We start from the raw sequence: 16,079 nt of genomic DNA, 5'->3' as shown, positions 1-16,079 counted from the left end.
GGTCTTTCTTCTCTCTTCGGGGACCCGTGTCCCTCATGGCCCCGCTCTCCATTCCCGGCCCCTCGGACAAGCCTCTGCACGTAGTAGGCTCTCAACAAAAGCGTGTGAGCTCACAGGCCGCGCGGGCAGAGGCGCCCCCGGCCCCGGCCCCGGGGTCGCGGCCCCCGCGCCCCTGCGCCCCTGCACCGTCCCAGCGCCGTGCAAGGGCCGGCGGGGTGCCCTGCGCAGGGGGGCGCGGGCTGCGGGGCTCGCTTCCAAAGCTGAACAGGAGTCTCCGTCCTCCGGGCCTCCAGAGGTTCGTCGTCAGGAGCTCCTAACCCCTTCCCGCTTCCCGGGCCTCCTTCCGGCCCCCAGGAGCCCCGGCCGCGTTCTCCAGGAGCCGCCGGGCCGGAGGCGGTCGCCGAGCGGGGCGGTGCGCGCGGGTGGGGGCTGGGCCGGGGGAGGGAGGGGAAGGCGAGAACTTGGAGACTCAGCCCGGGGGCCCGCGGTGACATTCCCGGCAGCGCCGCGCGCAGGCCCGCCTCTGGCGCCGGGACCGGGGCGGGGGTGTGGGGCGCGCCGAGAGACGCCGCGGGAGGCAGCAGAGTCGCCGCCCCGAGACACCCCAGGCTGTGCGCCGCGGCCGCGCGGGAACCCGGCGGCGGAAGACGAGTCGGCGGGCATGGGCCTCCTCTCGCTGGAGCCGTGGCTGCCGCAGCTACCCAGCGTCCCGGGCCTGCTCCTCGCCGCGGCCCTGCTGCTCTGGGCCCTGTGCCTGCGCGCCCGGCGCACCAGGTAAGCGCCCCCGCGGCCTCGCCGCGCGGCCGGGCTCCCGGGCCACGCATGCGCCCTGGTCCCCGCGGGCCGAGCGCGACCCGGGCTCCCGAGGGAGCCGCCCGCCGCCCGCCGCCCGCCGCGGCTCCAGGTGCGCCTAGTCGGAACTTGCCGCGGGCGGCGGCGGCTCGGGGACCACAGTGTGTCCTGACAAAGGCTCCTTCTTCCGCTCCCCATACATCCGCATGCATATTAAAGCGTGGGGACCGAATTCGACTTGCCGCTCCGCTCCCGTCTAGGTTGTATGCAAGAAGCCCTGGCTTTGCATTATTCATTATGCATCGCGCATGGCTTCCGAGCAGACGCGGTTTGGTGCTGAGCTACAAGGAGTTAGTTGATGCTTTATGGCCTAGAACTCGAGCATTTCGAGGGGGAACTTTCTTAACATTTCGTTCAGGTAAAAGTGAAGAGTTTCAGGAAGGCGGCAGGATGCGGTCTGGTCCATCTCTCTGGGTGTTTCTCTGTGCCTCAGTTTACTTCGTGGGAGTTTGCTGACTACTAAATGAGCGTATAGTGTGTATTTTGTGCAGTTACGGTATTCGTGTTATTAGAACAAGAGCGGTAACGACACACTAAAAGTGCGTCACTTCTTTAACTGATTTGAAATGTGGAACTAGAAACATATTCAAAATAAAAGCATTCAGTCGAAATCATTGTGTTTTCTGTTTGTGATTACAAATCTGACATTCACGTGTGTGTGCGTGCGTTTGTACATACACACTCAGATGTGTTTCTATGAATAAATATGTGTGTGATACAGGTTGTTTCTCAATAGTTTGGGAAAAATGGCACCGTTGTACTGCGTTCAAATACCTGTGGACGTTTCTAGAATGTGCATGGATGAATACTCCAGAAGGGAGCTTTTGCTTGCCCCCCCACCCCCCGCCGCATGAAAATTTTTAGTGATTTTTCCCGGGATGTGCCATTCCCGCCCCCAGGTTGTCTTTTCCAATGGCTGTGCTCTTGCTTTAGAGCCCATCGTGAGGATTTAGGACAGTTACATTTCAGTGTTACTTGATTCTTTGTAGGTTCCATCTTCCACAGTGTCTACGCCTCGCCAACACCACATTTAAAATCGATAAATTCAAGATATGATTTAGGTGGTGCTAGGAACCTCAGTTCGTTTCCAGCAAGTCGATAATTAGATACATATGTTTTTAAAAATCACCACTTTTTACTAATAATTGACTTACATATAGATACTTTTTTTTAAAAAAAAGATTTTATTTATTTATTCATGAGAGACAGAGAGAGAGAGAGAGGCAGAGACACAGGCAGAAGGAGAAGCAGGCTCCATGCAGGGAGCCCGACGTGGGACTGGATCCCAGGTCTCCAGGATCAGCCCTGAGCTGAAGGCGGCGCTAAACTGCTGAGCCACCCAGGGATCCCCGATACTTTCTAAATTATTATAAAGACAACATATGAAAACGGAGTCTGGTTAGCAAGGCCAACTTGAAAACAAACATGTCTCTATTATTCTTTCCCTACCTCCCATTCCGTGTAAAAATGACAAAGTCCTATCAGAACAATATAAAATAAATATAAAATGGGTAAATTCTTCTAAATAAATGAAATACAGAGTGGCACTAAATTATATATGTGTTAAAGGGGACACTTAGAATTAAAGAGCTTATTATGAATAGAGGAAAGTGTTCACAGAAAATATGATAGGGAGGGGGCAGTAACAGATTTTTAAATCCTGCAGTTCTGGAAATTAGAAGTCTGAAATGGGCCTTAGTTGATGAAGTTTTGGAATATAGGTGAGGTTTGGTGGGGTGAGGCCCAGAGCCAACGACCAAGATAGAATTCTTGAGACGTCTGTGGTGCAAAATGGTGGTTTTATTAAAGCACTGGGACAGTACCTGTGGGCAGGAATAGCTGCTGCTCCAGGCCTGTGAGGGGTGGCTCTTTATATACTTGGGAGTTGGGAGAGGTGTACTCTCTAACGAATTTTGGAAGCAAGGTTTCCAGGACCTTGATGGGGCTGGATATTGTTGGGAAAAGGTCACTTATTACTGTCTAATAAAACCTGAGTCATGAGACCCTTCAGATGTATATCGGTGGGCCATGTGCTTAGAGGATGATTGCCAACACGTATCTTGGGGGTTTAGAGATAAAGGGAAATTTCTAAGGGAATTTTTATATGTTAAAGTAGGCTTACAGGATCCTGGGGGGGGTCGGGCTAAGATTGCCTTCTGCCCTTAGCAAAGTGTGAACATCGAGACAGTTGAGTCTGTAGAGGAATGCCACTCACCTATTTCAAGGACTTGTCAATGTGCTTTTTGTCCTCAGCTAGTCCTCTGTTCCCCCATCATACTGGCCTCTATCAAGGTGTTGGCAGGACTGCATTACTTTTGGTGGACCTAGGGAGAATCCATTTCCTTATCTCTTCTAGTTTCTAAAGACCACCAGAGTTCAATTTTTTTTCATACTCTAATATTCCTGCCTCTATTTTATAAGAACCCTTGTGATTATGTTGAACTCACCCAGATAATCCAGGATAATCTTCCCATCTCAAGGTCCTTAATTTAGTCACATCTGCAAAGTCCTTTTTGTCATGTAAGGTAACATATTCATAGGTTTGGGGGATTAACACATGGATGTATTTGGGAAACATTATTCTTCCTCCCACAGTACTCCCTCTAACCTCCAAAGATTTATGTCCATTTTACATGCAAAATATATCACCCCACCCAACATTCACAAAAATCTCAACCTATTACAAGGTCCAAGATCTCATATAAATCTCATTCAACTCGAAAGTCCCGAATCTCACCATTTAAATCATTTAAATTAGTGTGGGGATCTTGATATGATCCATCCTAGGACAAAAATTCCCATGAACATCATGGGTCTTCCATGTACGGAAGGATTGACTCAATCGGAAGAGGTTCCTCCACAGATTTTTCTTGGATCATACCATTTATATTCCTGGCTTTTTTTTTTTTTGTCATGGCTAAGGGGAAACAGTCACATGCATCATCTTTTCAATGACTGACTAATACTCTACATGTGAATGAGTGTGTATGACTGAATGTCAAAAGTTCAAAATAGCCAATGAATCACTGAAGTAGTAATTAGTAAGAAATAGTTGTGCACACACCAGAAAGACAGTTCGCAGACTGGAAGTGCTCAAACCAGAACATGGAATGAGTCTCGGGTATATTTTTATAAAGTGGCTTATGTAGTGAGAGAGCAGTGAGTGTTTTATCTTCACAGTAATGGGTTACATTATTACAGTTTTCAGTGGTTACCGCATATAAACCTTGGGAAACAATTCAAGTTTTGCTTATCATTTCCAGAGGCATAGGCTAGAAATAATCCAGATCAAGTTAGCCTCACAAAATAAGCTAAATTAAGCTTGGCCTGAATGACTAAAAACTAGTTCTATCCAGGGAAGCTTTAAGGCTGGTCTCCATCTATCCCTGATTTTAACAGAATACTCCATCCTTTTGATTTTTCCCAGGCACTAGAAAAATTTGTCCAGCAACATGCTTGGCTTTCTGTCCAGAGCAGTCTTTCTTGACAGTGAATCTCTGGGTTTGCAGTCTGGATAGGCTGAGAATTTCCCAAAACATCAGTTCCTGGTTCCTTGGTGCCCAAGAATTCTTCCCTGCTTCTACATTTTTCCTCTCACATTTTACTATAAGCAACAGGACAAACTGGGCTGCTCCTTCAACACTTTGCTTAGAAATCTCCTCAGCTCAATATCCAAGTTCATCCTGTATAGATTCTGCTTTCCACATAACTGCAGGACACAATGTAGATGAGCTTTCTGCAACTCTAAGACAAGGATCCCTTTCGTCCAGTTCACAATGGCATGTCCTCCTATAATCTGAGCCCTCACTAGCTGTGCCTTTAATGTTAATATTTTTACTTATGGTCTATTCAGGCTTTAACTTATGATCTATTAGGCTTTTAGATGATATTTATGTTCTCTCCCACAGTCCTCACTTTCTTCTGAATCCTTACTAGGGGAGTTGCTATCATCTGTATTTCTACATCTGTTCATGGCAGTCTGGATATTTTTCTGTCGTCTTCCTCAAAATTCTTCCAACCTCTGCCCATTCCCCAGGTCTAGGTATTTGTCACATCAGGATGCCAATTTCAACTACCAAAATTGCACTAGTTTCCTATTGCTGCTATACCAAATTTTTACAAATTCAGTGGTTTAAGACACACAGACTTATTTTCTTACAGTTCTGGAGGTCAGAGTCTTATTGGACTAAGATTAAGGTTTTGACCGAGCTGAGACCCTTCTGAAGGTGCTATTAGAGAATAGTAGGTCCTGAGAGCACAACTGAACTTGCACTATGTAAATCTTCAACTGGAAAAAACACCTCAAAGAGTGAGCCCAGAAGAGGTTGCCTCACCAAATGACATTTTCCAGACTACCTCAGAGAGAATCTCCTTCCTCAGCAAGAGATTCAAAAGATCCATGAATTCTGTGACCCCTGACTATGCCTAACTGGAAAATGGAAAGAGCAGCTACCACACAAGGTAGAAGTGAGAAGCGAAGTGCATGAGAAATGTAAACACAATTTGTAAAGTATGATATCAACTTCAAAGACAATTGACTCGTACCTTTAGGTTTCTTTATCACTACTCAGAAACCTTTTTATCCTAGTTACTGTTTAGGAGAAAAATGGGATGGTTTTCCTTCCCTCTTGCATCCCTCTTCCCCAACACACATATCCCTTTGCCCCCCAAATGCTGTAATTGGTAAGAAATAAGATTTAAATGCTGTTAAGATTAGTATGAGCCAAAGTAAAAGTTCAGTGATTTCAAGTTGTAAGATGTCAAGGTTATATGGATAATGTGTTATTTTGAAATGTTGATTTGTTGACATCACTGTATCACATAGGTCAGTTATTTCCTCATTCTAATGGATTGCTCCCAAACAAGACCCATGGTGTTCTGGATCTCTCAAATTGTTACCACTCCCTAGACAATCAGAAGAGCTAGGTTGCAATCACTAGTGGATTTTTTTCTTGTTTCTTCCTCTTTTCTCATAACAAAGTATAGGACAAAGATGTGGGCAGCTGAAAGCAAAGTAATTTTCTACTCAAGATTGTGCTGAATTTAACAGGTGGGTCTTAATGTTTTTACATAGGAGGTGCTAGAGAGATATCCAGGCACATTTGTGGCAAGGAGTAATCAGTTATGCATGGTGCTACACTTTCCCTTATGAAACTTAAGTGTTTGGATTGGTCTTGTTACCATTTAAGACAGATTTCAGGCTTGCCTTGCTGTTTTATTTTATAACTTAAAAAGGAGAAGGTTCTGAAGGTAGAGAATCTTCCAATTGTGTAATTATAGGAACATGTGAGCTCGTTGAAGACACTTCACTATTTCTTTGTGTGCCCTTCAAGGTGACCATTTAATATGTTGTGAATTGGGTCAGCACTAAGGATTACTGAATGCTGTGATCATATTTGCTGATAAATCATGGCTATCCCTTAGAAGATAGTATCTGTTTGCTTAAGAAAAATCAATTCAGAATTTATACTAGGTCAGGGGAGCCTAGGTGGCTCAGTCAGTTAAGCATCTGCCTTTGGCTCAGGTCATGATCTCAGGGTCCTGGGATTGAGCCCTGCATTAGGCTTCCTACTCAGCAGTGAGTCTGCTTCTCCCTCTCCCACTGTTCCTCCTCTCTGCTTGTTCTGTGTCTCTGTCTCAAATAAATAAAATCTTAAAAAAAAAAAAATTTATACTAGATCAGCACAAATCCATTACCTCTATAAGAATAAAATCTTGGAGTGCTGACCTTAGACACGTGGGACTATTTATGTATGTCAAGTCCTCCATGACTTTAGTGTTTCCCAGCAATGAGACCTTCTTGTAGAAGACAGTGTAGTGTAAGGCAAAGAGCATAGTTATAAAGCCCAATGGACCTGGATCCAGTATCCAGCTCCAGCCCACTAGCATGTTGACTTTTGAGAGGAAGATAAGGGAAGACAGAATTGAACAATGTTGAGGCACTACTTTATGCCACACTTTCTCCTGAGATGTTTTGCATATATTATCTCATTTAACCTTCACTGTGGTTCATGAGATAACTGTTACCGAGCTATTTTTCAGAAGAAGAGACTAACACAATAAGAGATTAGCTCATTTGCCTAAGGTTGCAGATTGACTCAGAAGTAGAACTGGGTTTTTGATCCCTCAACACCAAAGTTGTTCTCACTTCAGTTCTCAGAGCCTATGAATCTGTTAGGTTACTTGGCAAAGGGGAGATTAGGGTTGCAGGTAACATGAAGGTTGTTAATCAAGTAATCTTATCCTGAATTTTTGGATGGGCTCAATGTAATCACATATTAACACAGGAAGAAGGAGGTGGGAGAGGACGTCTACTAACCACTGGTAGCTTTGGAAATGGAGTAAGGAGTCCAAGAGACAAAGAATGAGGGCAGCCTCTTGAAGCTAGAGAGACAAAAGAAATAGACTCCCCTCTAGAACCTCCAGAAAAGGACCAAGCCCTGCTAACATCTTGGTTTTAGCCCAATGAGACCCACTTTGGGCTACAGAGCTGTAAGATAATATTTGTGTTGTGTAAGCCACAGATTTGTGGTAATTTGTTATAGTAACCACAGAGAACTAATACAATGGCCGTATCTGCCATGCCCTGGGCCTTAAACTACACTGCCTCTTGCAAGAAAGTTCAGAGTGGGAAAGACGGGGCCTTAGGTGACTTTGCTGGTTACCTATTAGGAGTAGGACAGAAAATAAATATTTCTAAATACTCAGTGCCTTCATCACTATTTTAATGCATAGTAATTTGAGAACTTGAGGTCCTAAACTTCACAGATCATTATGGGCTGCTCATCAGTCTCTCTTACTTATCCATCAATATACAAGTAAGTTTTGAATGCTTGTTATATATCCTACATCTCTGAATCTCTAAAATCATTTTGAAAATAAGTCATAGGCTATAGACATTGAGATCCAGATGTGAACTGGTCAGATTTCTGATTTCCCAGACATGGTGCATCCCTGCATCCTGCTGTCCACAGTGTGGAGGATAAAGCAAAGAGGACTCTGAGGATTTGAAGGGACCTAGAGGGATGGGATGCTGCGCTTCACTGACTTCCCAAAAGTAGTAGAGCAGAGAGAACCATCAGCTATAGAAGAAAGATTAACAACCTCTTGTAGGAGAGTATTTTTGTATTTTATCCAAAGTAAAATCCCACTGAAACTACTTCACGTTACTCTTGTGTGAAAGGCAAAGGACAAAATTATAGAAAGCTACTTTGCTGAATAAGAGAAGGTGACATCTATTATATTGTGCATTTTTATAGCCAGAGTGCTCATTTTTATGGCTTTGGCATTTTTTTCAACACAGAAATATTTGGGATGGGATTTCTCTTTCTTTCTTTCTTTTTTTCTTTCTTTCTTTCTTTCTCTTTTCTTTTCTTTTCTTTTCTTTTTTTGGTTTATAGGAAAGTGGAAAGGATTAATTAAGTCTATAATTGCTTAATACAGAAATTAATAGAAATTTTAATAAAAGTGCAACCATAACAGGATTTAAATCCATTGTCATTTCTCCTCATAATTTTATCCTAAATAGTTGATAATAATAAAGAAGAAACTTTCGATGCTTTACTGACTAGTTTCTCAGTGTATATTTGTCATAAGAAATGAAGGATGAATAAATAAATGGACAATTCGATGTGGTAATTCTTTATTTCTAATGTGAATATTTTAGAGTTGTAGATATTGATGTCAAAATATACAAACTGGGATCCCTGGGTGGCGCAGCGGTTTGGCGCCTGCCTTTGGCCCAGGGCGCGATCCTGGAGACCCGGGATCGAGTCCCACGTCGGGCTCCCGGTGCACGGAGCCTGCTTCTCCCTCTGCCTGTGTCTCTGAGCCTCTCTCTCTCTCTCTCTGTGACTATCATGAATAAATAAATAAAATCTTTAAAAAAAAAAAAAAAACAAAATATACAAACTGCATACAAAAATGATTCATCAAATGTCATACATAACACGTTTTCTGCTGCTGTAATTAAATAGTGAAGATGTCATAGCAAGTGCTTACCTATCATGAGTATTTATAAATAGAGAACCTAACAGTGCAATGGTTATTCTTTAGCATAAACCTAACTGAAAACATAGCAATTGGAGTGCAGCCAAGTCCTAAAATTCCTGTTTCTTCAAATTCAGAGTTTAAACATAGGTACTATTAACTTTTAGTTCTAAGTGCTGGATTTGATAACTGTGCTTATGATTCTCTTCCCTGGCATAGGTGGACAGTGTACTTTATTTAACAGATCAGAGCTCCTTTGAGAAAGGGCTGAGCCTAGTTTGGTTAATCACATACAATCACACGCATTTTGGTCCTTAGTATGCTTCAATAATCGTAGGATAATTACTTATAAACTATTAGAAACACCATGTTTTCTGCTTGAAAATCAAAATTGTCCTGGTGAAAGCATTGCTTTGTATTAGCTGTAACTTGGAACTATGAACATCCAAACAATTTTATCTCAGGAAGACAAGCGGCTTGTTGCTCAGTCTTGTCTAGTGAGGATTTAGTGTCATGATATTGTATTTTGGCAGTGCTGTCCTTTTGGGGCAAGATGTAAGGGGATTAACTTCTTTGGACGATGGACAGTTACCACTTTAGGGTTAGCTACTATAGTATTGTTGACTCTTATCTGTTTTTGTGTATTGAGTATATAATACTATGAAATTATTTTTGACTTGTTATAATAATAACAGCCAATACTTTTAAGCACTTCCTATGCCTACTGGACATAGAGGCAAGTATTTCATATTCATTATTAAATTGTTAAATTTATTGAGTCTTCCCTCACAATAACTTTTCTCATTTTGTAGAGGTAAAAAGTAAGTCTCATTTAAATAATGTTCCAAAGTCATACAACCAAAATGTAGTGCAGTCTAGTATTCAGATCCACCAAGTTTAACTTTATGTCCAAAAATTTAACACTATTTTATCTTTTTCTCTTATTCTTTTTAAATCTTTGCAATAATGTTCTGACATACACATTTACCCTTAACTGAAAACTAAAGTATTAAGATCTAATACAACTTTTAAGCATCACTAGTGGAAATTTAATTAAGACAAGAAGACATATTTTAGGACTTTAAAAGAAGAATGTGTTAAATCTAAGAAAAGCAAATAATAATAGTCTATCTCCCTCTTGCACTAGACTGTGTGAAAGTCACATCTGATGGACAATGTGAGAAAATATGTCTTTTTCCTTATCTTATACACTGGCTTTTTCTCCTATTCATTTAATGATTCAGCAGAGAATTTAAGATTCACTGCTTGCCCAGACTGCCCTTTTTTCAGATACAATGGAGAATAGGACAAATGATCCTATTCTCCTAGGTCCCCCTGCCCTTTTTTCCCCTTTTGGACATATACAAGTCTGCACATATTTAATATGTATAATTTGATGAGTTTGTAGTTAAGTATACATCCATGAAACTGCCATAAACATGTCCATCACATGCAAATTTCCTCCCATCTTTATTTATGATGATGATGAAAAGAACACTTGACATAGTATCTATGCTCTTAGCAGATTTTTAAGTATGTAATATAGTATTATTAACCCTAATCACAATACTGTACAGATTTCTAGGAGTTATTCATCTTGTATAACTGAAATTTTATACCCTTTGACTAATGCTTCTTTGTTACACCCTCTTCTTGCCCCTAGTAATGTTCATTCGTTCTACTTTCTTCTTCTGAGTTTGACTATTTTAGATTCCATAAATTATATGTGGTATCATGTAGTATTTGTCCTACATTCGGCTTATTTTTCTTAGCGTAATGTCTTTCAGCTTCATCCAAGTTATCTCAAATGGTGGGATTTCCCACCTTTTTAGGGGTTACTAATATTCCGTTTTATTTATATATCACATTTTCTTTATCCACTTATCTGTAGATAGATACTTAGATTGCTTCCATATCTTGACTATTGTGAATAATGCTTTAATGAACATGGGAATGCATATCATAGGATCCTGATTAAAATTTTTTTTGAATATATACCCAGAAATGTGATTGCTGGATTACTCGGTAGTTTCATTTTTAATTTTTTGAAGAAATTCTGTATTGCTATTCAGAATAGCGGTACCAACATTCCCACCCATACTGTATAAAGGTCCCATTTTCTCCACATATTTGCCAACACTTGTTATTCTTTGTTTTTGTTTTTATTTTTTTAAGATTTATTTATTTATTTGAGAGAGAGAGAGAGTGCACATGGGTAGGAGAAGTGGCAGAGCAAGAGAGGGAATCTCAAACAGACTCCCCACTGAGCATAGAGCTAGACAGGGGGCTTGATCCCATGACTTTAGAACATGACCTGAGCCAAAATCAAGAATCAGAGCTTAAGTGACTGAACCAACCATGTACCCCTTGGTTTTTTGATAATAGCCATCCTGGGTGATATCATTCTGGTTTTTATTTGCATTAACCTGATGATTAGCACCTTTTCATAACCTGTCGGCCATTAATACATCTTCTTAAGAAAAATGTCTATTTAGTTCCTTTGTCCATTTTAAAATCAGTTTTTTGTTTGTTTGCTTTCCATTTGAATTGTAGGACTTCCTTATACATTTTGGAGATGAATGCTTCAGCAAGTATATGGTTTGTAAATATTTCTCCCATTTTGTAGGTTGCTTTTTCATTTTATTGTTTCATTTGCTGTGCAAAAGCTTTTTGGTTAGATGTAGTCCCACTTCTTTATTTTTGCTTGTTTCTTGTGCTTTTGGGGTCATCTCCAAGAAGTCGTTGTCAGGAAGCTTTTCCTCTATGTTTGCTTCTAGTGGAACATGCCTCTTGACCACAAAGAATAGTAAGCAGGCCAAGAGACACCTTAATCTATCTGAAAACTTGTAAAATTTGATTCAAGATCACTGTTTTCAGAGGGTTGAAAACAATGTTGAAGCAACCTGAAATCAAAGAGTAAGTCTTTTTCACCCTTTGGGAATCAATTAAAGACAGTTTAGTGTATTTCCCATTTGAACAATTCTTTAGAAGTGGATTATACAAGCTGTTGCACCTATCATTGCTGCAGTTACTGTTGCACTTGCAGAAGCAGCATTAAATATTGTGTGAGAGAGTGTTATAGACAGTTCAAATATTACTCGATGTAGCAAAGCATAGTGGTTCTTGATATGTCTCTTGAATGCTTTCAGGCCTATAGTGAACTTTCAATCTTGCTTTGGATTTTGATGGACTTTTTCACATGGACAAAAATCTCAGCACTATATGCAGAATGTGTAACTTTGCCCTTATATTTCTTTGCAGGCATACATGCAAATTCTTTCACTATACATTCAGTGTGTGTGTGTGTGTGAATATATAAATGTATAAATATATGTGTGTATATATGTGTATATATTTCAAACTAGTTCTACCCTTTTTGCTTGTCAGTGTGTTGTGCCATATGGTATAGAGCATCATGCCAAAAGATAAAAATATTTCTAGAACATATGAAATCACCAGTCAACTGAAGAAGGGTAAAGACTTTTGACCACAGCATTTGTGACTCTGATGCATTTGTGGGCAATAGTACGTAGCTTAATACCCCAATTCTAAAAACAGGACATATTTTGAAGTTGAAATGGCACTTACTTTTTAAGGGAAGGAATCCAGAAGCAGAAGCTTCGAAAATTTTATTTTTCTAAAGGAATTGATTCAAATCAGTGTTTTCTCTCTATACTGAAATTCTCCATATTTATTTATAGAACTTTCCCCCTCTTATTTTAATCTCTAGAGTTACCATACAGAGAGGCCTTGGAGATGGAACCTACCCCACTGCAGGTGGATAGAGTCTTTTGGCTGTGGATAACATGGCCACCACATAGCTTTTCTAACTTATTCTGTAAATGGGATGTTTTAACCAAAAAAAGAAAGGTGTGGAAAACCAATTCCCACAGCATTCTTAGGGACCATGGAATAAAGCCATAATAACAATGATTCAGAGCTATTTACTCTACAACAGTAAGCAATAAGCATAAGCAACCTGCAGGTGGTCTATAATATGTGTTGCTATGCTTCTTGGATTTTCCTCATTTTAGGTCTCAAGTAAACCTGGATTCCTTTGTGCCACATTGAATATTGTTTTCAACTACTTAACAAAAACGAGGTGAAAAAAGTTCAGCAGTTTATTTGCTAGCCAAGGGTTGAGTGTATTTTTTTTTTTTACTAGAGAGATAAACTATTACGTAAAAAAGAGTGTCATTGCCATGACATTTGTGATTAACAGTTCTGTAAATAGTAATGATGTTCTTTGACAAAGATCCAGCCCTAAGTTTTCATCTCTTCACAAACTGTTCTTCTTTCGTATTTATTCACCTTCTCCCATCGTCTTTTTGTTGTTGTTGTTTTATAAAATGACGCTACATGGGCTTGTTTTTTTACAAGATGAATCTATAATAGAATAGTCTTGCTAGAGTGCATCTTAGCACAATACTCCTTCTCATTTTATGCTTGAACCCTGGTATATTGTGATTGACTTCGTAGGCAATGTTTGCCTTACCTTGAGACAAATATAGATCCCAAAAATATTCAAGCAAAAAATCATATTCGAGAAGCATCTATATATTTTATTTGTTCTTGTGTTTTTCCCTTTGTTCACTAGAGATCTACTATAGAAAGTTTCTCTAGTTCTAAATATAAGTTAATGAAGTTGAGGAGGTAGGTGAAAATGTTCTTAATTACACTGCATTGGAAGATATATGTAAATTATGCTCCACTTTATAGGCAACTATAATATTTTTAAAGGGCTAGTCTTTCCTTTTTTAGAAGCTAAAGTGACTGATTCATGTCAGTTTCCTCAATCTGCTTTAGTGGGACTAAGATAACTCAGTCCCTCTTTGAAACTCTGTATTTGTACTCCTTTAAAACAGTCATGTTTGAGAAGAAATGCTGGCCAAATAGAACCAAAAACTGAAATAGTGTCTATTTTTGGACTTTAAAAATTGTTCGTGTCTTAGGAACACATAGCCAAAGAGTCTCAAGCACTGTTTATATGATAGGGTAAGAGGGCCTTCAGGTATTTTAGGATAACTCAGATTTGTAGGACATCTCATGACTTCTTTGGGAAATTTAGAATAATGCTAAGTTATTTAATCACTTAATATTGGGGATGCCTGGGTGGCTCAGTGGTTGAGTGCCTGCCTTTGGCCCAGGGCTGATCCTGGAGACCTGGGATCGAGTCCCACATTGGGCTCCCTGCATGGACCCTGCTTCTCTCTCTGCCTATGTCTCTGCCTCTCTCTTTGTGTCTCTCATGAATAAATAAATAAATAAATAAATAAATAAATAAATAAATAAATGAATAAAATCTTTAAAAAGAAATCACTTAAAATTGATCAGCTTTCATTTGTCAACAGCTTTGAACAATGACAGTTTTATTACTCTAATATGATATGCATAAGCTTATCTTCAAATCCCCCTCCTTTTTTAGAATTTATTATCAACAAAAGGAAAAATAGGGAAGAAACATATAAGGAGAGATGTCTCTGTCAATTCCACAACCAATTCCCACAGCATTCTTAGGGACCATGGAATAAAGCCATAATAACAATGATTCAGAGCTATTTACTCTACAACAGTAAGCAATAAGCATAAGCAACCTGCAGGTGGTCTATAATATGTGTTGCTATGCTTCTTGGATTTTTCTCATTTTAGGTCTCAAGTAAACCTGGATTCCTTTGTGCCACATTGGATATTGTTTTCAACTACTTAACAAAAACGAGGTGAAAAAAGTTCAGCAGTTTATTTGCTAGCCAAGGGTTGAGTGTATTTTTTTACTAGAGAGATAAACTATTACGTAAAAAAGAGTGTCATTGCCATGACATTTGTGATTAACAGTTCTGTAAATAGTAATGATGTTCTTTGACAAAGATCCAGCCCTAAGTTTTCATCTCTTCACAAACTGTTCTTCTTTCGTATTTATTCACCTTCCCCCATTGTCTTTTTTTGTTGTTTTACAACTGCCTGTCACAGGTTGACTTTAGAAAAATGACTAGAATTTTGGCTACAGATATCTGGAGCTTATTTTTCACAGGTCTCTGAAGCCTTGGTAAGATCAAGTAAAGAAGAATCTATAGTAGTGAATGCTTTTCTTTTCCAACTACTCTCCAGGCTTTCATTGGAATTCTACAATTTAACAGGTTAAAGAAATAACTTAGAGGGGCTCCTGAACCTTCTGCCTTCAGCCCAGGTCATGATCCCAGGGTCCTGGGATTGAGCCCCATGTTGGGCTCTCTGCTTGGTGGGGAGCCTGCTTCTCCCTCTCCCTCTGCCTGCCGCTCCCCCTGCTTGTGCTCTCTCTCTCTCTCTCTGACAAATAAATAAAAGTATAATCTTTTAAAAAATCCATTTCAAAAGGAAAGAAAAGAGCTTAGAAAACTTATCTTTAATAGAACAACTAGGATCATGATATTTATGAAATCAGAAATAATGGAATTCCCATGACAGAGGAAATGGCATGATAATATTTCTCACTCTCTCTGAGCCTCAGTTTTCACATGTGTAAATAAGGAAGTCAGACTAGATAATCACTTTGGGAATAATCTGATTCTATAGGGACATTGCCATTCTCACATTAACCTCTCAGATTACACATATTTCAGCTATACACAATGTACGTGTCCTCAAACACAGTATGTCTTCTGACTCCATTGCAATACCCTTCTTTCTAACCTTTTAGACCTAACATAAAAGCTGCACCTCTCTGGAGCTTTTCCAGCTTCTTCTCAGGCAAAGTTTACTATCTCCTTCAGCTTCCACCAGCACCTTAGATTTCACATCACAATGTATCATAATTACTAACCAATATACATTGCTCCTTGGCCAGTGTGTCAGCAACTAGGATGAGAATCAGAGTCTGCTTTTTATTCATCTCTATGTCCCTAGCACCTAGAAATAAATGCTGGCTTATTGTAGGTACTCAATAAGTAATACATTAATAATTTAAAAAGAACTATCCTTAAATAGAACCAATGCTCATCACAATATGGACTATAAAGCCTGTGGACATTTTTCTTTTTAGTCAATTTTGGTTCACAAAAGGATATGAAACCTGACATACACAGTTGGACTGTAAAGAATATGACATATGTCTCCATGTGAGTTAGAGCTAAGCCAATTATTGGGAATTACTCTTAGACTACTTGTAAACTACAAGAGTAGTTTAAAGGCACAACATATAATGATTTTAAGACCTTGAATCCCATAGTGAGTTCAGGACCATAAGAAACATCTCATTCCTGAAG

At 39.9% G+C, this 16,079-nt stretch overlaps 1 protein-coding gene across 2 annotated transcripts in view; it reads left to right on the top strand.

The window, feature by feature from the left end:
* The first annotated feature begins 516 nt into the window (after positions 1-516).
* The window catches only part of LOC112678529 (cytochrome P450 7B1), a 174,221-nt gene continuing 158,658 nt past the window's right edge, over positions 517-16,079 (top strand). For both annotated transcript variants that reach the window (XM_025477842.3, XM_035708247.2), the window contains exon 1: positions 517-774. In XM_025477842.3, the coding sequence (XP_025333627.1) occupies positions 662-774 (113 nt within the window). In that variant the 5' untranslated portion in view covers positions 517-661. The remainder of the gene's footprint in view (positions 775-16,079) is intronic.

This window comes from Canis lupus, chromosome 29 (assembly GCF_003254725.2).
Source record: "Canis lupus dingo isolate Sandy chromosome 29, ASM325472v2, whole genome shotgun sequence".
Lineage (NCBI taxonomy): Eukaryota > Metazoa > Chordata > Mammalia > Carnivora > Canidae > Canis > Canis lupus.
This window is presented reverse-complemented; position numbering and strand designations above follow the sequence as displayed.